Source organism: Rutidosis leptorrhynchoides, chromosome 7 (assembly GCF_046630445.1).
Source record: "Rutidosis leptorrhynchoides isolate AG116_Rl617_1_P2 chromosome 7, CSIRO_AGI_Rlap_v1, whole genome shotgun sequence".
Lineage (NCBI taxonomy): Eukaryota > Viridiplantae > Streptophyta > Magnoliopsida > Asterales > Asteraceae > Rutidosis > Rutidosis leptorrhynchoides.
The window spans coordinates 31,401,921-31,427,754 of NC_092339.1; the positions used below are offsets into that span (position 1 = coordinate 31,401,921).

Sequence of the window (25,834 nt, forward strand, 5' to 3'; positions counted from 1 at the left end):
TATAGATACAACAGATTGTTCGATGCTTTTTTCACTTAACCCTAATTCTCCAGATAAATCATACGATGGTTTTTTCATATTGTGAGTATTAATTACCAATTTGTTCATCAATTCTTTCATCTTCTCAGTCGTATGTAGCTTATCTTTAGTTGATTTTTGCTTATCAGATGTAAAGTTAGGGTTTGACCCTTCTTCTTTAATCGTTTGTAAGCAGTGAAATCGATTAGGAATTTTTGCTACAACTGATTGATTGTGTTCCTTTTTTACTTCAATTGATGATTGAACCGATGAACTAGGGTTTTCTCTAGATTTTCCCTTTTTCATTGTTTTATAAAAGGGATTTGCAAAATTAGGGTTTGAGGGTTTAACCCTCACCCATTCAGTCGTTTTTTTCAGTGAACAAGGAATTAAAGGTAAAGAATTACCTCTTGCGGTGCCGTTGCAGGTAGCCGTATGGTTGCCGCCGGCCGCCGCTACTGTTGTTGCTGCTTTGTTCGCCACTCTGTCATATTTTCGGTTGTTCCACCATTTGGGATAACCAATTAGTTTAAAGCATTGAATTACGGTGTGTCCAGATGTACCAAAGTATACAACTTGGCTGTTCTAGTGGTTGATGGTGGTTTGTGATGGTTTCTGATTTGATACAAGCAGGTGGTGACGGTTGACTAAGAGCCTCCAGGTAACTGTTCTTCATGGCTTTTAATTGAACAAATTTCAAACTTTGATTAACAGAACTGCCGTCAAGTTTTGACATGGTAGTTCTGTTTAAGAAGCTCTCTTGCTTCTTTAATTTTGAGTTGCCGTCAAACATAGACATGGCAGCTTAAGATTCTGGTAAATGATTGAAGCAAAAAAGAGTGTTTTGATCCAGGATCAACACTTCTTTAGCTCTGATACCATGTTTCAAATCGAAAAGTATAAGAATAATGATCGGTTGTATTGATAATCTTTTTGTTTATACAATCTGAATTGTTCTATTACAAATAAAGAGTGTAAATATATACACTAAAGGGTTTAACAGCTAATTCTACTAAAGGAAGGATCCAATAAACACTTTGGAATCCCTTTGTACATAAATGGAAAACTGCAGTGTTTTGTGGCTGTTAATCTTGGCAGTATTGGTTGACATGTGACTTCTCTAAAACGGGAAATGATGAAGGTTAATCCCTTCTGATCCTGAGTCAACTTTCTTAAACAGGTAACTTTCTTTTTGTCTTGTATTCTAACAGGCTCGATTCTGATATGCCTTTATTTCTCTCCTGGTCCGAAGTAGTCAATTGGCTCGAAGGGAAAGTTTGTTTAGCGCAAGAGATACTTTGCCTGTTGGGAATTATCATTACTCTACTATGGGTAATTTGGCGCTATCGGAATAGTAAAGTTTTTAATGATGCTTCGATGAAACATTGTATTCTTTTCGATTTAGTCCGGTTGTATCCGTTAAACTGGCTTAAATTTAGGGGTCATTTAATTTCAAACTGGAATTTATGGCTTCTAAAACCTTTGTAATTTTCCTCTAGTGCCTTACTAGGGAGTTTGTTTTTAATAAAAAAATTTGTCGTTCTAAAAAAAAAACTTGATAGTTAAACAATCAAACACAACAATGGATTTATATTGATTGGAATTTAACATGCTAAGGACTTTAACCGAATCTTTTAATGCATTTAACTCAAATACTGAATAACAAACTATAAAGGGGGCACACCACATTGTATCAACTAAAGGGAACTAACCCCTTGGGTCAACTAATTTGAGACCCCTTTTCATGTTCTCACGATGCCCCTAACATGAGGAGCCAATTGCCCAGTATCAACCCCACATCTTTCATTACAGCCATTAGAGGGTGGAAAATGGAAGCAAGGGTCCACTGATACGGCTCGAGTACAAGTAGGATTTGTCATCGTTTCATTGTATGACATGTTTAAGATCCATGGTCTTAATCCTCCGAGACCTTGAGCCACATAACCAAAGGTTGACCAGGGACTCGTTATCAGCTTATCGGTCAAGCTCAGTAAGTGCATTTCAGCCCATGCTTTTCTATCATGCATCTTGTTATCAAATTTCTGAGTCCCTTCAAAACTCGGTTGGAACACTCCAATCATATCATGATCTACAGTCAAATGTTCCTTGTACATATCTCGTATTTTCTCAAAATATATAGAGCTTAATGATGTTACTAGAACAGCTATTGACTTTCCTTTTCCTTTTGCGATGGTAACGGATTCGTTTCTCTATTTTTGGGATTAGGTTATTCTTTAACGAACAAGCGACTACAGTATCTGTTATAGACCGATCTGATGTAAATTTAGCAATATTATTGAAAAGAACTGCTGATTTAGGATCAAAGGTTCTGACTTGAATACCAATTTTTTCATCTGATTTCGCTAAGTATGCATTGTAGTATCTGGTTATAAAATCCCAAACAGAATTTGAGGGTAAGAACAAATACCCACCAATAAAGTTAAAAACTTTATCTTTTTCTGGAAAGAGATTTGCTAAATCTTGTTCAGACGATTTTATCAAGAACAAAGACGGGATGTAATAAAAAAAGTGATTTCACGATTACCCAAGAAACATTTTGAAGAAAGCTTTGATCTTGATCACAAAAGAAATGTTGATCATTATCATCATAGCCAAAAATTAGATGACGATACACAAAAGATGATGAAATTCTTGAACATTTCAAAATGTTACCGTACCTCTCTGGTGACAACTTATTCAAGGTTCGAAGCTGATTTCTTATGGGAAAATCTTGTGGTAGAAAACATATTGTTTCAGGAAAAGGTTCACAAAAGAGATCAGATGTATCACCCTTATCTTCAAACACTAAAAGGACATGATTTGTAACAACAGCATAAAGAAATGCTGATGCTACTAGGCTCAGGATTCTGTTTCCTATTCCATCAGCTGCTATCTGTAAACGATATCTACAATCTGAAGGTTCATGAACATCTTCAATCGAGTGACCGCAATCTAGTTTTCTGATGGTTCGGTTGTAGGATTCTGTGTGTGGCCCACATCGTTTGTGAAGTGCTTCATATTGATGTAATCTTGAACTGAAATAAGGAGGCTTATGTAATGATGGTTTTCGGTACATTATTGATTCAGACCTACTGAGGCAAGAGACAATTTCAATCGAGAAATGATTCGTGGCCTCGTGGGAGCCTAAACTGAAACTCAAAAAAAAAAAAAAAAAAAAAAAAAAAACATTTGTTTTTTCTTAACTACATAATATAGTTATTGATGGGTGTACCTAAAACGAAAAGTCAAGTATAACAATCAAAACACAAAAATGTATATACCTGTGGGAGACCTAAACACTGCAGAATCAATGCGAGGAGTTGAAAATTTGGAAACAGAGGAGACTAATAAACTGATGAAAAAAACAACAAAAACTCCAACCAACTTCCTCATTTTCTTTCCTATATACCAGAACTTTATTATTAGGATGAAAGAAAAAAAAAAAAAATATAATAGCTATTTTGTATATACAGCTCTCAACAAGTCAATGCTTTGTGCCAGCCACATCAGGTTCCCAAAACAAATTTATATGTGATTATTTATTTAGAGCTATTATCAAATACTAGTGAAATTACCCGTGAAATCACGGGTTTATTCAAGAGAAAATTGTTAAAACAAATTAAAGAACTGTTCAAGGAAAGATGATAATACAATACAAAGTAGTTTGCTTGTATCTATTCAGACATGCACAAAGATTTGATTTAATAAAGGCTTTACATTTAACCGAGGTTCATATGTCATACAACCACTTCATACGAGTCATGAACTACAATAGTGAATTCTCTCCAATAAATACATTATGCACAAACATAAATTTTCAACCTAACAAAATAAAAAATTATGAATTTCGCTAAATAAGACAACGCCACTATCCCATCCGTCTATTCTTCGGTAACCTTTGATTAATCTCTTGAATCATATTTATTGCTTTAATATATATAAACTTGTACTTTGCATAGCCAGCCTTACCTATTAAAAAACAATGCATTCTGTTATATGAATTATAATATAATATTAAAAAAAAAAAGTACACATTGCAGTTTTTCTTTTTTGATCCAACCCACCCATTTCATCACCTTTATAAAAATATCAATTAAGATCACCAAGGTAAGAATTAGGAATTTTTTTTATCAACTAATAATCTAGCAATAACAGTTTAAGTTAGAATAACATATAGCAGCCTCCATCATGAGTTTATGCTAATAGCATAACATTTTTCAGTAAAGTATCATCTATCACTTTGAACTTATAATTACTTACCATCATTATATGTATATATTCAGATCAAAGTTTAAAGCAACGAAAACAGTTTATCGTCACTTTTCAATAAGAGCAAGAAGTAAGAAGCAATGAACTTGTTAGATATAAAAACCATGGGTGTAACTTGACCAACTGAACTTGTTAGATATAAAGCCCAAAGAAAAAAATTTGACTCGGTAGTATACCATTGGATCGAAATTGCAGCAGCCTTCACTATTTGCTTAAGCATTCTTATACATTTAAAGGGAGCTGCAAGCCATTAAGCCAAAGTAATTATTTTCAGTAGGCCTGAAATTTCTCAAACATCATATCTTAATGGCATCCAGTATCTTTTTTTTCAAAGGTTAATAGCAAGTGTATATCTTTTAATTTAAAATTTAAAAGATAAAGAGAAGAATGAAACAGTTTAATACCATATTAGAGAACGAACCTTCAAAAATATAATCGAATTGGATTATATTACAAACCTGTAGCTGAAACTCTAGTATCTGTAGTGGACAAACCTGAGAATCCAAGGAGGAAAGTATCATGAACTGCAAAATCCCAACTAAAAGAACAATAGATAGAAAGTTTTTCTTTGAGATCCACTACATACAAATCGAAAGCACAAAAGGAAAATTATTATACATTGAATAGTTTCACTGAGACATTTTATCATAAACACGTTGATTCTGTATACATTCACCTGCTCAAAACCATAATGAATACAAAAACTTCTAATTACAGAGCAAATTTAAACTTGAATATGGAAGAATAAGATGAATCGAATATCATAAAAAAGGACTGTGCAGAATTGAACTGCTCAATATTTGGGGCATTGGTACAGCAATTCAATAAAATAAAAAAAAATAGGCGTGTTTTTTTAGCATTGAAATTGCCATATTGTCAAAGCAAAAGGTTTTAACATATTTTCATAGACAAAACAAACAAAAGGATACGCATTTCATAAATTAGCAAGCAAGAGAAGTTCATACCATAAAACTGCATTAATCTCGGACATTTCATCAAACACGTTTTATGCACTTTCAGAATGACTATTAATCTTCAATCTTTAAGTACCTGCATTTAATCTAACACCATACATATTATTCAATTCCTCTTTATAATTCGTAAAGCACAATCTATATTATATAATAAACACATTTAGGGTTATAAAAAACAAACTGATATCATCATCTATACAAAAACGTACAGAAATCGTAACTTACAGTAACTGAGATGCAACAAAAGAACTAACTAAATTGATAAACATGAAATCATAACTATACAAAGAAAAGAAAATGCTTACTGAAGTGAAATCGATTGTAAGTTTGAATAGCAGCATATGAGATTTTATTCTAGCAGATAAAGGAAAAAAAAAATCAACAATTCAATAATAAAATAAGTAGTTGATGCGTTTGCAAGCAATAATCTTTCATCAATTCGATTAACGACTTAGAAGTCAGAAAACAGTTATGTTAAGCAAAAAGATGAAAGGTAAAAAAATTAGAACCCTAGAAACAGAGTAAAAGTAATAATCGAGTAACAACACATAAACCTTAAATTATTAGGAGAAAGAAACCCTAACCTGAAAGGAAGAAGAAGAACCCTAACCTGAAAGGAAGAAGAAGAAGCTGATGAGGAGTGAGTGTATCTTCATTCTTCAAAGGGCGTCTTTTATATGGTTATTTTGATCTGGAAAAAAGCAGCGTATCTAACGATTATTGAGGATGGAGTATACATCTTTTGTACAGTGGCGTGTGTTTTTTTTAATATAAAGAAACTCTAATTTGGTATAGATACGGAGTTAAATGGAGTAATTAATGTGATTTATTTTAATTGTAAAATAAATAGATTTATGACATCAAATGCTTAGAATATTTTCTTTTTCTTTTTAATTTTTTCTTAACAAAGAAAATAGTTTAATAATGAAATCATCATTTTAGCAATATAATAGAAACTATATATACGTGATCAAAGGTTTATTATTTTTATATAGACAAAAGAAGGTTCCCATAGCATATTTAGTTTGTTACCCACCTTTCTGTCCTCCAATCATGATTAGAACTCGTTCAAGAAGCTGACATATTCAAATTTGTATATTGTAAAAAATGTAAGTAAAAACAAGAGGCACTATGAAAAACTAAACTTGTTAAATAATGTGTCCATCAGTTTAGTTTAACATACAAACAAATGCATGTCATTTCTTTTGAACATGATACTAACTAACTAACTAATTTCTTTTGAACATGATACTAACTAACTAACTAACTAAGGATATTTCTAAGACCACAGATATTGGTGATTGTGACGTGGAGTGGGTGAGGTGCATTTTTTGGGGAAAAACTGTGACTGGACCATGACTTTTTTTTTGGGGGGGGGAGTTGTAATGGGAGGCTTTTGTCATGATAAGACTGTGACGTGGTATTTTCTTTTTCTTTTTTAATTGTTTTTAAATTAGTTTTTATTTTGTTTAATACAAAAATAAAATAAATTAGACAAAAGTACATTAATTATTAAAAAAAAAACATTACAATAAAAAAAAATACACGCAAAAAAAAACATTACATTACATTATTAAAAAAAAACACTAGTTTTGCATCGAGCGAAAGTTTGGCGGGAGGTTCCAAATATGAGCCGTTAAATCTTCACGAAGTTGATCGTGCACGTCTCGATCGAGAATCTCTTTCTCTCGTGATCGACGATCTTTGACCCTTCTCCGAATATTGCGACGAGGCCGGTTTTTGGGTTTATCTAACCATTCTTGTTCCCAAGTACTTAACGCAAACCCGTTATCTTCTTGTATCATGTTGTGCATAACAATACAACTATACATTATCCTTCTCATCTTATTAACACTCATAACTCGTGCCGGTGTTTTTAAAATCGCAAACCGACCTTGTAAAACACCAAATGTACGCTCAACATCCTTTCTAGCACTCGCTTGAAATTTAGTAAATTTTTTTCTAGGCTCTTCAATAGGAGTCGAATACCCCTTTATTAGTGTTGTCCAATCGGGATATATCCCGTCCGCCAAGTAGTAACCAAAGGGATAATGGTTTCCGTTTACTTCAAACGGTGAAGGTGCTGCTTTATCCTTACGAAGGGAATCAAACAACGGAGAATGATTTAACACATTAATGTCATTGTTTGAACCCGCCATCTCAAAAAACGCATGCCATATCCACATATCGTATGAAGCAACCGCTTCAAGCATGATCGTCGGGTGACCGTGATCACCTATCGTATATTGACCTTTCCATGCAACGGGACAATTTTTCCATGCTCATTGCATACAGTCAATACTACCCAACATTCCCTTGAAACCATGTTTCTCCTCGTGCGCCGAATACAACGGAGCAATGTCAGTTGCATTAGGCTTCCTCAAATATTCCTGCCCATATAAGTCAATTATACACTTGCAAAAATTATTTAAAGTAACATAACCCGTTTTTTCCGCCATTTTAATATATTCATCAAATATATCCGCTGTCATCCCATACGACAATTGCTGTAACGCGCAAGTTATTTTTTGAATAGTTGAGAAACCAAGACGTCCAAGTGCATCCGGACGTTGTTGGAAAAAAGTAAAATGATCGGGGGCATTAGGAGTATAAGAGTGTTGAAGAATACCGTCTCGGATACGGAGAAATAAAACTTTGCGCATCCGAAATCGTCTCTTGAAAATGTCGTCCGGAAACGTCGGATTTTCACTAAAGTAATCGTTCCACAATAATTCACCAGCTGCTTCACGATCTCTATTTAAAAAACGTCGTGGTTGTCTTTGAAAACGAGTTCTTGGTTGGATTTCTTCCTCTTCTTCGGACGACGTTGAATCGAATAACAAATCGATATTTAAGGCTAAAAAATCCATATTTTTTTTGTTTCTAAAACAAAAAGAATATATAAACTTTTATATATATGCGAGTGTGTAGTGAATTAGTGTGTGAAAAATGAGAATAAAGAGTGTGTATTTATAGAAGAAAAAGAGGGGAAAAAAAATACCAACGGCTATTTTCCCAACGGCTATGATATTTGGTCCAATCAAAACGTGCCACGTCGTCAATACATGCGTTTGTACCAGCATTTTTTTGTGACAAACGCCCCCAGACAAACGCCCCATTTCGGGCGTTTGTGGGCGGGTTAAGGAGACAAACGCCTGCGTTATCTGTGGTCTAACAGTCATAAACAAGATACTGAGTACGAAGTAAATTCAACAACTTAAACAAGGTAACTTTCCTAATAGACTGAAACGAAAACTGATTAGCATAGAGAAGATTACTTAATTCTCAAGTCCATCTTTCAAACAAAGAAAGCATCAGGAACCACACATGATAAATTAGCCCTAGTGGCAACCTTCCCACCATCAATTGGAATTAAGCTTCCAACGTGATTAAACACCTGAAAACGGGCAGCAACCTCATGATTCCCCAAATTGTGAACCCTTTCTGAAATTAGATCATACATAACCAGTTGTTTATTAGCCTTCTCCAACAAAAACTCACCTTTTAATCCACACCCCAACACTCTGGAAGATCAAAACACTCTACATCAGAATGAGATTAAACATCTCCTCGTGAAGATCAAAACACACAATCAATTTACCGGCCTCCCAGTGAAACTTCCCATTCAAAAACACTCTACATGCCGACTCATTGAAGTAAAAAAAAGAGGAATAGGAGTCTGAATCTCCCTCCATGAATTCGTACTCAACGAGTATATCTCAACTTGCTTTAACAAAGGACCATATGGCAAAATCCTCAACACCTTGTAGTCCCTTACAACATCATCAAACCCAAAACCAAACACAACCTGTGATGGATGATTAGCTCGAAGATGATCAATAGGAGAAGTAGGCAACTCTTTAAATACCCCAGTAAAAGGATTCCACAACAAAATAATCGAATCAAGCCGCAAAATACTCAAACAAATCAACCCGTTACAGCTCCCGCAAACATCTAACGGTTTCAAAACGTCGATTACAATTGGGATTTTAATGGATTTATAGGAAGAATCAGATAAGATCAAACTGATAATGCTAAAAAGGAACATATATTTTATAGCAATATCCTTTCAAGAAGACAAGATTTCAGTTGCAATTGTTCTATTTCCAAGTGATATTCGTTTAAATAAATAAGTACGAAGACTGAAGACGCAAATGAAGATTTGAAGACGCAAATGACCAAAAAGCTCAAATGTACAAGATACAATCCAAGTGGTTCAATTTATTGATGAATAACGTCTACAAATTACAAGAGTACAAGTCGCGAAACGCAAAGTACAAGATATCTAAGCGTACGAAAGGACGTTCGAAAATTCAGAACCGGGACATAAACCGAGCATCAACGCGCGAGTCAATGGTCCTAAAATTACGAGTCAACTATGCACAAGAATATAACATAATATATATATATATATAATTAATATAAATTATATATATATATATATATATATATATATATATATATATATATATATATATATATATATTATATATAATAATATGTCAACAAGCAAGAAAACAAAAAATATGTGAGCTGGATCTGACGGCCATGCGATCGCATGGGAAATAGGCATAAAACCCATGCGAGTGCATGAGATTTGCACTGAAACCCCATGCACTCGCATGGGCATCAGAATCAGAAAATATGCCTATAAATACCAGGCTTCTGCTCGACGAAAAAACTACACACTCTCTTTTCTTTTTCCTCTGTAAGAAAACATATATATTTATATTTATAATTTTAAGTTTAAATTAAGTTTAATAATAATTGGGTTAATGCAAGAAATGTTTTAAGGTTTTGTAAGTTGAAACTCTGTCCATGTAACGCTACGTGATTAATCACCACTGTAAGCTATGTTCTTCCTTTTTAAATTAATGTCTCGTAACTAAGTTATTATTATGCTTATTTGAGCCGAAGTAATCGTGATGTTAGACTAAATATTATGACGGGGTTATTTGATTTTGTACCATAATTAATGTTTGAACAAAAGACCGACACTTGTGGGCATTGGACTATGGACTATTAATAGATGGGGGGTATTGTCTAATTGAGTGATAACTCATTGGAGTCTGTCGAACCTATCTTCAAATTAATTAACTTAATAATTAATAATGATTGTGGTTGTCCTATTTAGTGACGTTCATACGAAATCTATTATAATCATTTAATTAATTATTTGGGTTGGGTAATTGATTATTCATTCTGATCAAGTGGGTAAATTAATATTCATATCTCATTAAAACAGGGGTGGATTACATACAAGGATAATTGGTGTAATTATTAACAAAGTATTAAAACCTTGGATTACACGCAGTCGATAACCTGGTGTAATCATTAAACAAAGTATTAAAACCTTGTTACAGTTCAAATCCCTAATTAGTTGAAATATTTGACTTCGGGAATAAGGTTAATTTGACGAGCATTTTATAATTATGACCGATGGACTATTATGGACAAAAACCAAATAGGTATCAAATAAACCAATACAAAGGACAATTAACCCGGGTAACAATTAATTAAAATCAAAACGTCAAACATCATGATTACGGAAGTTTAAATAAGCATAATACTTTTATTTCATATTTCATCGTACCTTTATTTACTGTCATTTTAATTACTGCAATTTACTTTATCTCAATTTAACTTCTGTCATTTATATTATTGTCATTTATCTTTACGCTTAAAATAAAAAATCGACAAACCGGTCAAAAAACGGTAAACCCCCCTTTTATATATTATTACTACTATATTACTAATATATATATATATATATATATATATATATATATATATATATATTTATACAAATATAATTGTTTAAAAAATATAGTGTACGCAATAAGCCGTCTCCCTGTGGAACGAACCGGACTTACTAAAAAATACACTACTCTATGATTAGGTACACTGCCTATAAGTGTTGTAGCAAGGATTAGGTATATCCCATCTAGATAAATAAATAAAACTTGTATCATATTTTACCGTATTTCATATTAAAAATAGTAGTATTTCGTATACACCTCGCATAACATCACAAACCAACGGTATGATCCGATGTGGAAGTTGGTGTGGTGTATTTTTCAAGTGTAAAAATGAAAGATGCATCTGAAATGGTGGATTGATTTTGGAAATGTTTGGAGATGAAATTAAGGTTTTGAAAGAGGGCATACCATGATTTGCAGACGGATTTGAAATGGAGGATGTATCTGGTAGGAACATGTGACAGTATATCAATGATTACATCTTCTGGCAGCTCTTTCAACTGTTATGAGACTACTGGAGCTGCACCTCAACTAGGTCACATGGAACGCACGTGACAAACAAATAACAAGAGTAACAGACTTTACCGCCAAGATTAGTTAAATGTAGCTTTGTTAAATAGCTTTAATTCTGTTGTAATAGGCAGTTATCCAATTGTAATTCTCTTTCCAATTCTCTGTAAAATCTTGTAACCAATTTTGGTAACAATCAATAAACAATTGAATTCTCAGCTCTATTTCTTACTTGAGCTTTAGTTCATTGTTCACTAGTTCAATCTCGATTAGGATAATCCAAATCGGACAATAACAGTGGTATCAGATTTCACGTTCAATTTCTCTGGGCAAACGAAGCAGTGTAGCAGATCGATTTGAAGAAACTAAGAAGAGATGGTGAATTCAACAAGATCCGGTCCGATTGGATATGAATCGATGCCGGAATACTTGAAGGCGGCGTTTGGTCAATTAAACCAGTCCATTGCATCAATCAACAGTAGAATTGAGCATATGATGATTCAACACAACTGGTTTACGGAAGAAATTAACAAATTGAAGAACGGCGACGGTGTCCGGAATCAATTTCAACACTCTGGGTTAACAAAAATAGAATTTCCACAATTTGACGGTACCGATATTAAAGAGTGGTTATACCGGTGTAAGCAATTCTTCTCAGTCGATGGCATTGAAGATGAGGAGAAGGTACGAATTGCGTCAATACATCTTCATAAAAAAGCCCTAACTTGGCATCAACAGTTCATCAAGCTCCACGGTGTTGACGTCGATTGAGATACGTATGAAGAAGCTATTCTAAGAAGATTCGGTACAGTAATTGAAGATCCTCTTGTTGAGCTCAAAAACTTACGACAAACAGGAACGGTGGAAGCTTATTTTGAAGAATTTGAGGTGTTGCTTAACAAGGTGGAATTGAGTGTAAAACAGGCAATTAGCTTGTTTCTTGGGGGGTTAAACAAGGAGATCGAATTGACCGTACGCATGTTCAAACCTAAAACGCTTGAGGAAGCTTACGGATTAGCAAAGTTGCAGGAAGATACAATCGCTGTTACCAAGAAGAGGTATAATCCCCTTTTACCTACTCCTAAAACAAATACGTCTGGATTTGTTTCAAAGAATACCTATTTTGGGCCGAGTACTAAAGACTTATCCTTGGCTTCTACTACTGGGCCTCAATTAACTTTGCCAATAACACCATATAATAGTGATAAAGACCGAATTATCCAGCCCATTAAAAGACGCTTGTCACAAAAAAAATATGAAGATAAAAGGTCTAAAAATCTTTGTTTCTATTGCGATGAACGTTATACACCGGGTCATAAATGCAATGGGAAAATATATAGTATTGAGGTGTTGGGTTGTGGGGAAGAAAATTATGATGGTGTAAGTGAAAATGAGGATCAAGATAGCCATCAGGAGGTGCATGTTCTCAATGAAGTTCCTCAAATTTCATTAAGTGCATTAACGGGTACGAGTGCTTATCAAATCATGAGGGTCACGGGTCAAATCAATTCACATCCCATACACATCCTTTTGGATTCGGGTAGTACTCACAATTTTTTAGATCTCGAAACCGCTAAGAAGATTGGTGGTCCTATGACCTCAATTGTACCTATGAGTGTTGCTATTCCAGGAGGAAATCAAATTAGAAGTACTCATCAATGTCAAAGGCTTAAATGGAAAATTAATGGTGTCACATTTGAAAGTGATATGGTCTTACTACCGTTAGGAGGGTGTGAAATGGTACTTGGAATTCAATGGCTTGGGACACTTGCCGTTATTGAATGGAATTTCGAAGCTTTGATAATGTTGTTCACTTTTAATGGCAAGCGTGTGGAATTGAGGGGTATGAAAAAAACTATGGCAGAATGGTTCAATGGGAAAAAGGTAGCTAAAAGTTTTATAAGTCAACAAGCACACCTCAATGCAATGTACTTATGCATGCATCCTACTACATTGTGTACAATGGAACCAACTGCAAATGAGAATGAAAAAGAGTCAGTAGGTGTACAAAATTTGTTGAACAACTTTGATGATATCTTCCAAGTACCAACCACTTTACCACCAAAAAGGAGCTTTAATCATCGAATACCTCTTAAAGAAGGAACTCAACCCTTAAACATCTGACCCTATCGACACCCTCCAACCCAAAAAGATGCGATTGAGTCCATGGTTCAGGAGCTACTGGAATCAGGGGTCATTCATCCAAGCCAAAGTCCATTTTCGGCACCTATAGTCATGGTTAAAAAGAAGGATGGTACGTGGCGCATGTGTGTTGATTATCGTGAGCTAAATAATCACACAATCAAAGATAAATTTCCTATTCCCATCATAGAAGAACTTATTGATGAATTGAGCGGGTCGAAGGTATTCTCAAAGCTTGACTTAAGATCCGGTTACCACCAAATACGTATGTTTGACGATGACATAGCAAGACCGCATTTCGTACACATGAAGGTCCTTGTGATGCTTTTCGGTCTCACAAACGCCCCATCCACATTTCAAGCTCTCATGAATGACGTGTTCAAACCATTTCTCCTGAAGTTTACACTTGTATTCTTTGACGATATTCTAGTATATAGCGCAAATGAAGAAGAGCACATCAAGCACTTGGAAACAATCTTACTGACCATGAGGCAACATACATTGTATGCAAAAAAATCTAAGTGTGTTTTCATGACCAAAAGTGTAGAGTATTTGGGCCACGTAATCTCGGGTCAGGGAGTAGCGACGGATCCAACAAAATTGGAAGCTATTGCCAAATGGGCTTTGCCAAAGACGATTAAACAATTGAGGGGTTTTTTTGGGCCTAACAGGCTATTATCGCCGGTTTATTAAAGGGTATGCTTCTATTGCCCAACCACTTACAAGACTTTTGAAGAAAAATGCCTTCCTATGGTCTGACGATGCAACTCAGGCGTTTGAAACTTTAAAACAAGCAATGCAAACTTCACTCGTCTTAAAGTTACCCAATTTTAACAAAGAATTTGTGATTGAGACCGATGCTTCGGGTGTGGGCATAGGCGCGGTCTTACAACAAGAAGGACATCTCATAGCTTTTTTGAGCAAAACGTTATCACCTCGACTCCAAGCTTTGTCTACATATGAGAAAGAGTTCCAAGCGGTCATCCATGCTTTGGAAAAATGGCGAGGTTATTTCCTTGATAGACACTTCAAAATACACACCGATCATGTTAGTCTTAAATATTTGTTGGACCAACGAATAACAACGCCTACACAAATGAAATGGTAGCCTAAATTAATGGGTTACGACTACGAAATTGTCTGTAAAAAGGGAAGTGATAATTGGGCAGTGGATGCATTATCAAGGGGTGAGGCTCAATTACAACAAATGTTTGCTACAACAGTCTTTGGGGATTTTGATGAACGAATTAGGCAAAGTGTAGCTCAGGATGTCGATTTACAACAAATCATAACTCTTTTACAGAATGGGAGTGCAATGGAGAAACATTATGTTTTCACTAATGGGGTACTCAAACGCAAAGGAAAGATAGTCGTTGGTGCAGATGAAACGCTAAGGCTAGACATTATCAAACACTTCCACAATGACTCAAGTGGTGGCCATTCGGGAGTAAGTGCTACCATTCATCGTATTATAATTTGTTATTATTGGAGAAAGTTGCGTACACAGGTCAAGATGTATATTCGACAATGCATGGTGTGCCAACGCAGCAAACCCGACTTGAGTAGTTATCCGGGTCTGCTACAACCTTTGCCCATTCCCACCCGAATTTGGACAGAGATATCAATGGACTTCATTGAGTCATTACCAAAGTCTGAAGGCAAAACGGTCATTTTTGTAGTAGTTGATCGTTTAAGCAAGTATAGCCACTTCATACCTCTTGCTCACCCATTTACAGCTTCTGATGTGGCATGAATTTTTCTTGACAACATTTACAAACCACACGGGTTACCAAAGATTATTGTGAGCGATCGGGACAAGATCTTTATAAGTTTGTTTTGGAAAGAATTGTTCAAAATGATGAAGGTAGAGTTGCAATTGTCGACGGCTTACCACCCTCAAACTGATGGACAAACTGAAATTGTTAATAAGGGATTGGAGTGCTATCTTCGATGTATGACAAGTGACAAACCGAAAGATTGGATGAAATGGTTATCGTTGGCCGAATATTGGTACAATACCAATTATCACACTTCGATTTGTACAACCCCTTATGAGGTGGTTTATGGGCAACCACCTCCGATGTCGATTACATATACACCTGGTGAAAGTAATTTGGAAGCTGTTGATAGTTCACTTACAGCAAGGGAAGAGGCAATCAATATCTTGAAGTTCCATCTTAAACGTGCGTAAGACCGAATGAAACATTTTGCAGATCAACACCGAACGGATCAGGAATTCAATGTTCAAGATTGGGTGTACGTTAAATTGCAACCTCATCGATAAGTAACGCTAAGAGGTGGTAAGCAACATAAGTTGTCTCCTAAATACTATGGTCCCTTTGAAATTGAAGAGCGAATTGGGAAGGTAGCATACATGCTTAAGCTGCCTGCAACATCTCAAGTCCACCTGATTTTTCATGTATCTCAACTGAAACGTCACCATGGAGACACACTACCCTTGATGGGTACATTACCTCATTTTGATGACACTGGAGTTATTGCTAACAGTCCATCGAAGATCTTGGCTCATAAAATGGTCAAACGAAATAACAAACCAGTAATATACGGTCTAATCCAATGGGTCAATGGAGCAATTGATGACGCGACTTGAGAGCCAATTGAGGATATTATGATCCGATTTCCAAATTTTGATGTCTCGTCTCTTGATTCTTGAGGACAAGAATCACATTAAGGGGGAAGGATTGTTATGAGACTACTGGAGCTGCACCTCAACTAGGTCACATGGAACGCACGTGACAAACAAATAACAAGAGTAACAGACCGCCAATATTAGTTAAATGTAGCTTTGTTAAATAGCTTTAATTCTGTTGTAATAGGCAGTTATCCAATTGTACTTCTCTTTCCAATTCTCTGTAAAATCTTGTAACCAATTTTGGTAACAATCAATAAATAATTGAATTCTCAGCTCTATTTCTTACTTGAGCTTTAGTTCATTGTTCACTAGTTCGATCTCGATTAGGATAATCTAGATCGGACAATAACATCGACATCAAAATTCTTCGGAGTGTAAGTGTATGTATAGATTATTTAGGGTTTCTTTTACACATTTGAAGAGGAAACAGTACAGAGTAAATCGCCATTAACGCATAAAAACAGTACGAAGGTTTACCCTATTCATTTTAATAGACGCAAACCAACGTGTCCTAAAATCAAATAACATACGTCCGTTAAAAGGCTAGCGCTACTAGCTCGGACGGGGATGTCAAGCCCTATGGATCCATATACAATTATTCATGCCCCCAGTCCACATCCTATGTACTGGCAGCTACTAGTTACCAAAGCTAAGGGATTTTCGGTTTAACTCAGTGTAGAATTAAGTATGTACTTGTGTCCATTGCGTTTAAAATAAATTGCATGTATTCTCAGCCCAAAAATATTTAAAGCATTCAAAAAGGGAGACTATAAACTCACGGTTCAATATTGAGATTCAATATTGTAGGCAAATTGCGTAGACGTGATGATGGTAGATGACTGTACAGTTGGCCTTGAATTCACGAACAATACCGAATAAACATGGTTTGAAACCCGAATTAAAACACCCGTTTACTTGTTGTAATATATTATTATTTGTATTTTAATAATAATAATAATAATAATAATAATAATACTACGAAGTAATATATAGATATATGAAGGTGTGTTGTATTTGAATAATTATGGTGGTTGTTATGGTAATCGTTGAACCAAAAACTAAGGAAACCGAATAGTAGCAACAACAAAAAGGGTTTTGGTGATGGTTTAATGGATGATGGTTGAAGTCGACTAAAAAAAATAGCATAGAGAGATTTGAAAAGTTGTGGTTTATGATGATCATAAACCAGAAACCCACTTGTCTGTATATAAAGAGTTAGAGTATTACAAAGAAACAAAAACCATAATCAATTAACAACAGTAACAGGATAGTGACTTGGTGGTATTTTCCAAAACAATGAACGGAAAGGAGTTTTTATAATTAATTTACAATCCCACATGTACCTATCGATACTAAAAAGAATTGTCTGAGATTTATTATAATAACATCCACCAGTGCACAGTTTACTTGTGAAAGAAAAATAGATTAGCATGTAGACAAAAGAATGATTGAAATATGTCGAAGTGATATGTGTGTGCTTGTGTGTTATAATATAATATACAATATGTATATATATAAACAAAATTGACTAACACCAAAATATCCACATATCTATATATAATATCTTTATATCTCGATGCATGTTTCTATGTATGTAAAGTTAAAGGTGATGGAAAGTTAAAGGTGATGGTGAGGTGTATACATATCTATAAGTCCTTTTATTAACACGATTATATTTTACTCATCCATTTAACACAATAGAATAAAGATGATGGGTGTGGGGTTGTGTAAATTCCAAACCAAAAGGAAAACAACATATATGGTGATATGTGTATGCATATATCATGTCTCGATGCAGAGAAATGAGTATTATATGTGTGATGACCCGGAAAATTTCGACTAATTTAAACCAATTCTCTATACGATTTATTATTTTGGCACGTTAAACAATGTCTGTTAGATTGAGTCTCAAAATTCTAGAACTGTTTCATATATACAATTACCTTTGACTACTCTCAACGATTCATGAACAATTATATGTATGTATATATATATATATATGTACAAGTAAAAACGACTTTGCTACAGTGATTTGCTATAGTAAACACTATTTGCTACAGTAAACACTATTTGCTACAGTAACATTATTTGATGTCGACGAACTAGCAAACAAAAATGGAAAAGACGGCCATGCGATCGCATGGCAAAAACATTGAAAACCCATGTGATCGCATGGGCTACAGTAAAAACTATTTGATGTCGACGAACTAGCAAACAAAAGGGGTTCAGGCGGCCATGCGATCGCATGGCAAAAGCACTGAAAATCCATGCGATCGCATGGGGACCAAAATCAGGAAACATGCCTATAAAAGGCCAGCTTACTCGACGAAATATAATCACTTTTTCTTTCTTCTGTAAATTTAAATTTATATTTATAATTATAATTATAATTTTAATTTAAGTTTAATAATAATAAAGTATATACGAGGGTGTTTTAATTCGGGTTTCAAACCGCTTTAAGCTAAGGAAATATTGGGTATTGTTCGGGGTATTGTTCTTGAATCCAAGGCTAACCATACAGTCGTCTACCATCATTACATCTACACAATTTACCTACAATATTGAATCGCAATATTGAACTGTGAGTTTATAGTCTCCCTTTTTAAATACTTTAAATATTTTTGGGCTGAGAATACATGCAATTTATTTTAAACGCGATAAGACACAAGTACATACTAAATTCTACACTGAGTTAAACCGAAAATCCCTTAGCTTTGGTAACTAGTAGCTGCCAGTACATAGGATATGGACTGGTGGGCGCGAATAATTGTATATGGATCCATAGGGCTTGACATCCCCGTCCGAGCTAGAGCGCTAGCATTTTAACGGACGTATGTTATTTGAGTTTAAGACACGTTGGTTTGCGTGTATTAAAATGAATGGGGCAATTATCACTATAGCGTTAAGTTTAGTTACCAGGGTGCTCTGTTACGTAGAATCTATTGATAAACTTTTGATGAAATCTTGTGGTCTATCTTTATATATGTTTATGACTCGAGCAATTAAACCTATAACTCACCAACATTCGTGTTGACTTTTTCGCATGTTTTATTCTCAGGTCCTTAGAATGCTTCCGCTGTGATGTGCTTGTTGCCTGCATGGAGTCTCTCATGCTTTGTACAAAGTTTATTGCATTCAAAATAAAACTGCGTTGTGTAATAAATAATTGGACTGTGATGTCAACCTGTAAATTAAAGACTTATGTATTTCGGGGTTTTGCTTATACCTAAGCACTCGTCCACATGTTTATAACTTTCTATGTTTAGAAAGTTACTTATTTTAATGAATGCAATATTTTTTCAAAACGTATCATATAGAGGTCAAAACCTCACTGTGGAATCAATGATTAACGTGCCGCGTCAATAGCGATTTTGACGGGTCGTTACAGTTGGTATCAGAGCTTGAGGTCATAGGGAACCAGAAATTACATTAGTGTGTTTAACTGGTAATTGTTAGGATGCATTAGTGAGTCTGGACTATGACCATATCTGTTTTTACTGATTTTTGCTTATTATTTGGTCAAAAATATTATATGTGATATATTTATATGCTAACGTAATTGTTGTTTCAATTATGTGATAGATGACTTCTTCTAATCCTATCATTTTGTACGACTCGGAATCGGACACTGAATCTATTCTACCCATAATTGAAAAGGGCGTTTCAATACCTATTAAAGAAGAAATTGTGTTAGCCGGGGAATCTCAACTCCCGGTAAACCCAGAGGAGGTTCCAGCTCCACCCAGCTTTAGTTTTTTGGAGCCACAGTATCATTGGCATGGACCTATGATCCCTGGAGTAAACGAAGATCGTCCATTTCTAAACGAACATGGACATTGGTCCAGATATACCGCCGACGGGTGCTTTGTGCTGATTACGCCTGGCAGATTTCGGTTCATGACCACCGGTACATATTCTCGCATTTCGTCATCATATTCTTCTACACATGACTCAGACAGTTCGTCATCAGACGAAATCAGTAAGGAGGAGGATTTCTCTAATGAAATAAAAGAGGTCACTAAGGAGAAATTCCAACTTGCTATAGATAATAAAAACAACCACAATAATAAAAAGTCCTTAATTATTAAAAAGGAACATGACCATTCGATCCGTAACCACCCTTATTGTATTAAACCCACTGAGGCAACGGGTACCTCAAAACCCCAACCAAAAATAAAATACACTGCCAGAATGTCTGTCGGACCATGTGCACACAAACAATTGGCAGAGAGAACCAAATGGGAAGAAGTTTCTGATAGTTCTGAATAAACGACCTCGCAACCATAAATCTTCCATGCGCTATTCTATTGCTTATGTGTGCTACTCTATCTTGTTATGTAGAATAATCATATGTAAAATATCAGTATTGTATGGTATTGTATTATTTTGGTTTATTAATAATAAATGCATGGAATGATTATTTGTATTATTACTACTTCTTATTATTATTATTATTACATAATAATGTAGTAACTCGCTATAATTTTTCATAGTGGAATATTATTAGGATTTTAGTAGTTAATTCCTTGTACTAGCTATTATGTATGAACTTAACGGGTAGGTAATACCCTAGAAATAATTATAAAATGCTAATAAGAAGAAAAGGCTTTTATAATAATCGGTTCATATTATTAATATGCTACGATTAACTATTGACAACTCATTTTACCTATAATATTCTATATGATTAAATTATATCTGTTGTGTTTATTGAAGAAACATGTCTCAAATGTCGGATGCTGAGTTTGAGCAACTAGTCGAGAAACGTGTGAATGAAAGAATTGCTGAAGCCGAGGCAGCAAAAGCAACAGCCGAAGCAGCAGCCAAAGCAGCAGCCGTAAACACAAACTCACGAAACGGATGCTCATACAAAACTTTTCAAGGATGCAAACCACAGACTTTTAGTGAAACCGAGGGACCAGTCGGTCTAACCCGATGGTTTGAAAAGATGGAGTCCGTTTTCAAAATCAGTAATTGTGCGAATGGAGACAAGTCAAAGTATGCTTCGTGCGTGTTGCAAGACGGTGCACTTACTTGGTGGAATAATTATGCTAAAGCAGAAGGAATAGATACGGCATATGATATCTCTTGGGAAGAACAGAAAAAGATGCTAATAGAAGAGTACTGTCCTCGAAACGAGATCAGAAAAATGGAATCGGAGTTACGTAATCTGAAGGTTATCGGCGCGAATCTCAATAACTATGAAAAGCGTTTCATGGAACTAGCCTTATTGTGTCCCGAATTGGTGCCAAACGAGAAACGAAAGATAGAAATGTATATTGACGGTTTATCGATCAATATCAAAGGAAATGTTACATCATCCAAACCGAATACGATGCAGGAAGCCATGACAATGGCACACCAACTCATGGACCAGATCACAGAGAGTTCGATTAAGACACCAATTACCGAAGTCAAGACAACTGAAGGAAAGAGGAAATGGGAAGACTATAAGGGCAAAAGTACTCACCTGAAGAAACAAGAAACTTTTAAAGGTAAACAAGATGGGGTAACTGCAAGTCCAAACTATAAGGGATCCCATCTGTTCTGCAAAAGATGTTACACACATCATGCAGGTTATTACCAAGTGGTCTGTGATAAGTGCAACAAGAAAGGACATGTGGCGAAAGATTGTTATGCCACCGTTTCTGAAGTAAAGACAAAACTGACCGATGTCAAGAAATGTTTTGGATGCGGGAAGTCTGGTCACTTTATAAATCAATGCCCTGATAAGGAGAAGAACAAAGAACCCGCACGTGGGAGGGCATTTAATGTTAGTACCAGTGAAGCACGTGAAGATCCTAATCTTGTCACGGGTACGTTTACCGTTAATAACCAACTAGCTTCTATTATGTTTGATACGGGTGCTGATAGAAGTTATATGTGTAAAGACTTTAGTTCTAAACTAAAATGTGCATCATTACCTCTAGACGATAAATATACTATTGAATTAGCTAATGGTAAACTGATAAAAGCCGATAAAATTTGCCATGGTTGCGAAATAAATCTCGCTGGTGAAACCTTCGAAATCGATTTGATACCCGAAGAATTAGGAAGTTTTGACGTAATCGTTGGCATGGACTGGATGTCCAAAACAAGAGCGGAAGTTGTTTGCGCTGAGAAAGCAATCCGCATCCCTCGTAAGGATGAAACGTCATTAATGATTTATGGGGAGAAGAGCAACTCAAAGCTGAACTTTATCAGCTGTATGAAGGCCCAGAAACTTATAAGAAAAGGTTGTTATGCTATTCTGGCACACATAAAGAAGATCGATACTAAAGAAAGAAGCATTAATGACATGCCGGTTGTAAGAGAATATCCCGGAGTATTTCCAGAAGAATTACCGGGGCTACCTCCACACAGATGTGTAGAATTCCAGATTGATCTCATACCAGGAGCTGCACCTGTAGCCCGATCTCCATATAGACTTGCACCTTCAGAAATGCAAGAATTACAAGACCAGTTGCAAGAATTATCGGACCGTGGATTTATTCGTCATAGTTTTTCACCTTGGGGTGCTCCTATTCTGTTCGTCAAGAAGAAGGATGGATCTATGAGAATGTGCATAGATTACCGAGAATTAAACAAATTAACTATCAAGAATCGGTACCCATTACCGAGGATTGATGATTTGTTTGATCAATTGCAAGGATCAAGTGTTTATTTTAAGATTGATCTATGATCCGGATATCATCAGCTGAGAGTGAAGGAAGAAGATGTTCCTAAAATCGCGTTCAGAACCCGTTACGGTCACTATGAGTTTCTAGTCATGCCTTTTGGATTAACTAATGCTCCAGCAGTATTCATGGATCTAATGAATCGCATCTGTAGACCGTATTTAGACAAATTTGTCATTGTTTTTATCGATGACATATTGATTTACTCGAAGAACAAGGAAGAACATGAGCAACACTTAAGACCGGTACTAGAGATACTCAAGAAAGAAGAATTGTACGCAAAATTTTCGAAGTGTGATTTCTGGTTACAAGAAGTACAATTTTTGGGTCATGTTGTCAGTAAAATGGAATTAAAGTTGACCCTGCCAAGATCGAAGCCATTAGTAAATGGGAAACACCGAAGGCTCCAACACAAATCCGCCAATTCTTAGGTCTTGCTGGTTACTACCGAAGATTCATTCAAGATTTCTCTAGAATCACCAAACCCTTAACTGCATTGACTCAAAAGGGAAAGAAGTATGATTGGTCCACTGAACAGGAATCCTCATTCCAGTTATTAAAGAAGAAGTTAACGTCTGCACCCATTTTGTCATTACTGGAAGGAAATGATGATTTCATGATCTATTGTGATGCTTCTCGCCAAGGTTTAGGATGTGTATTAATGCAATGCACAAAAGTTATCGCATATGCCTCACGACAACTAAAAATTCATGAAAAGAACTATACGACGCACGATTTGGAACTTGGAGCAGTAGTTTTTGCACTCAAAATATGGAGACACTATCTATATGGCACCAAGTGTACAGTGTACACCGACCATAAGAGTCTTCAGCATATTTTTGATCAAAAACAACTCAATATGAGGCAGCGTCACTGGGTAGAGTTGTTAAACGATTACGATTGTGAAATCCGTTACCACCCTGGAAAGGCTAATGTTGTAGCTGATGCCCTAAGTCGAAAAGAAAGAGTAAAACCTCTTAGGGTCCGAGCTTTGAATATTACAATTCGTACTGATCTCACAAAGCAAATTCAAGCAACACAGTTAGAGGCTTTAAAAGAAGAAAATGAAAAAGGCGAAATGAGCAGAGGGTTAGAAAAACAGCTTGAAGTAAAAGCCGATGGAACCCTGTATTTTGCTGATAGGATATGGGTACCAAAACATGGTAATCTAAGGCAACTAGTACTGGATGAAGCACACAAAACAAGGTACTCAATTCACCCAGGAAATGGGAAAATGTACCACGATCTCAAGAAGTTTTATTGGTGGCCTAATATGAAGACAGAAATTGCTACTTATGTAAGCAAATGTTTGACGTGTGCAAAGGTCAAAGCTGAGCACCAAAAGCCGTCAGGATTACTGCAACAACCAGAAATTCCGCAGTGGAAATGGGAAAGAATAACCATGGATTTCATTATGAAATTGCCAAGGACTGCAAGTAGTCATGATACTATTTGGGTGATAGTTGATCGTCTAACTAAATCAGCTCACTTCCTACCAATAAAGGAGACAGACAGTATGGAGAAATTAGCACGCCTATATTTGAAGGAAGTAGTTTCCAAGCATGGTGTACCCATCTCCATCATATCTGATCGCGACACCCGATTCACATCACGTTTTTGGCAATCATTACAAAAAGCATTGGGAACTCGATTAGATATGAGCACCGCTTATCACCCACAGACAGATGGTCAAAGTGAAAGAACAATACAAACATTGAAAGACATGTTACGAGCATGCGTGATTGACTTTGGAACCAGTTGGGATCGACACTTACCGTTGGCAGAATTTTCATACAATAACAGCTATCATACGAGCATCAACGCGGCGCCATTTGAAGCACTTTATGGTAGAAAGTGCAGATCTCCTATATGTTGGAGTGAAGTAGGAGAAAGACAACTTACTGGACCAGAAATTATTCACGAAACCACCAAAAAGATCATTCAAATACAACAGCGATTGAAAACGGCCATGAGTCGCCAAAAGAGTTATGCTGATGTAAGAAGAAAATCGCTAGAATTTCAAGTGGGCGACAAAGTCATGTTGAAAGTGTCACCCTGGAAAGGCGTTGTATGATTCGGTAAACGAGAAAAGCTAAGTCCTAGGTACGTAGGACCCTTTGAAATCACCGAAAGAATTGGAGCAGTTGCTTATCGATTAAAGCTACCGCAAGAACTTAGTAGTGTTCACGACACATTTCACGTGTCAAATTTGAAGAAATGTTTAGCTGAAGAGGATGTCGTAATTCCTCTTGACGAAATACGAATTAATGATAAACTCCATTTTGTCGAAGAACCTGTTGAAATCATGGACCGTGAGGTCAAACAATTAAAACAAAGCAAAATACCGATAGTTAGAGTTCACTGGAACGCAAGACGAGGACCCGAGTTTACTTGGGAACGTGAAGATCAAATGAAGCAAAAGTATCCACATTTGTTCACTGATATCGCTCATGAAACAGGTACTACTCAAAAATTTCGGGACGAAATTTTATTTAACGGGGAGGTACTGTGATGACCCGGAAAATTTCGACTAATTTAAACCAATTCTCTATACGATTAATTATTTTGGCACGTTAAACAAAGTCTGTTAGATTGAGTCTCAAAATTTTAGAACTGTTTCATATATACAATTACCTTTGACTACTCTCAACGATTTATGAACAATTATATGTATGTATATATATATATGTACAAGTAAAAACGACTTTGCTACAGTGATTTGCTACAGTAAACACTATATGCTACAGTAAAACACTATTTGCTACAGTGAAACCGTATTTTGCTACAGTGCTACAGTGAAAACGACTTTGCTACAGTGATTTTGCTACAGTA

The 25,834-nt window shown here is 35.7% G+C and overlaps 2 protein-coding genes and 1 pseudogene across 2 annotated transcripts; all 3 read right to left on the minus strand.

Moving 5' to 3' along the window:
* Positions 1-1,725: 1,725 nt before the first annotated feature.
* On the minus strand, positions 1,726-5,602 carry LOC139859080 (galactoside 2-alpha-L-fucosyltransferase-like; annotated as a pseudogene).
* A 1,245-nt stretch (positions 5,603-6,847) lies between these two features.
* On the minus strand, positions 6,848-7,474 carry LOC139859081 (protein ALP1-like). Its single transcript, XM_071847895.1, has one exon. It carries the CDS (start codon positions 7,472-7,474, stop codon positions 6,848-6,850), a length of 627 nt encoding a protein of 208 aa, XP_071703996.1.
* Positions 7,475-8,559: 1,085 nt separating this feature from the next.
* On the minus strand, positions 8,560-12,198 carry LOC139859082 (putative F-box protein At3g20705). Its single transcript, XM_071847896.1, is given in 5 exon segments — positions 8,560-8,705; positions 8,863-8,923; positions 8,926-9,286; positions 11,294-11,520; positions 12,145-12,198. Coding segments are annotated over 5 exon segments (849 nt in total).
* Positions 12,199-25,834: the final 13,636 nt, after the last annotated feature.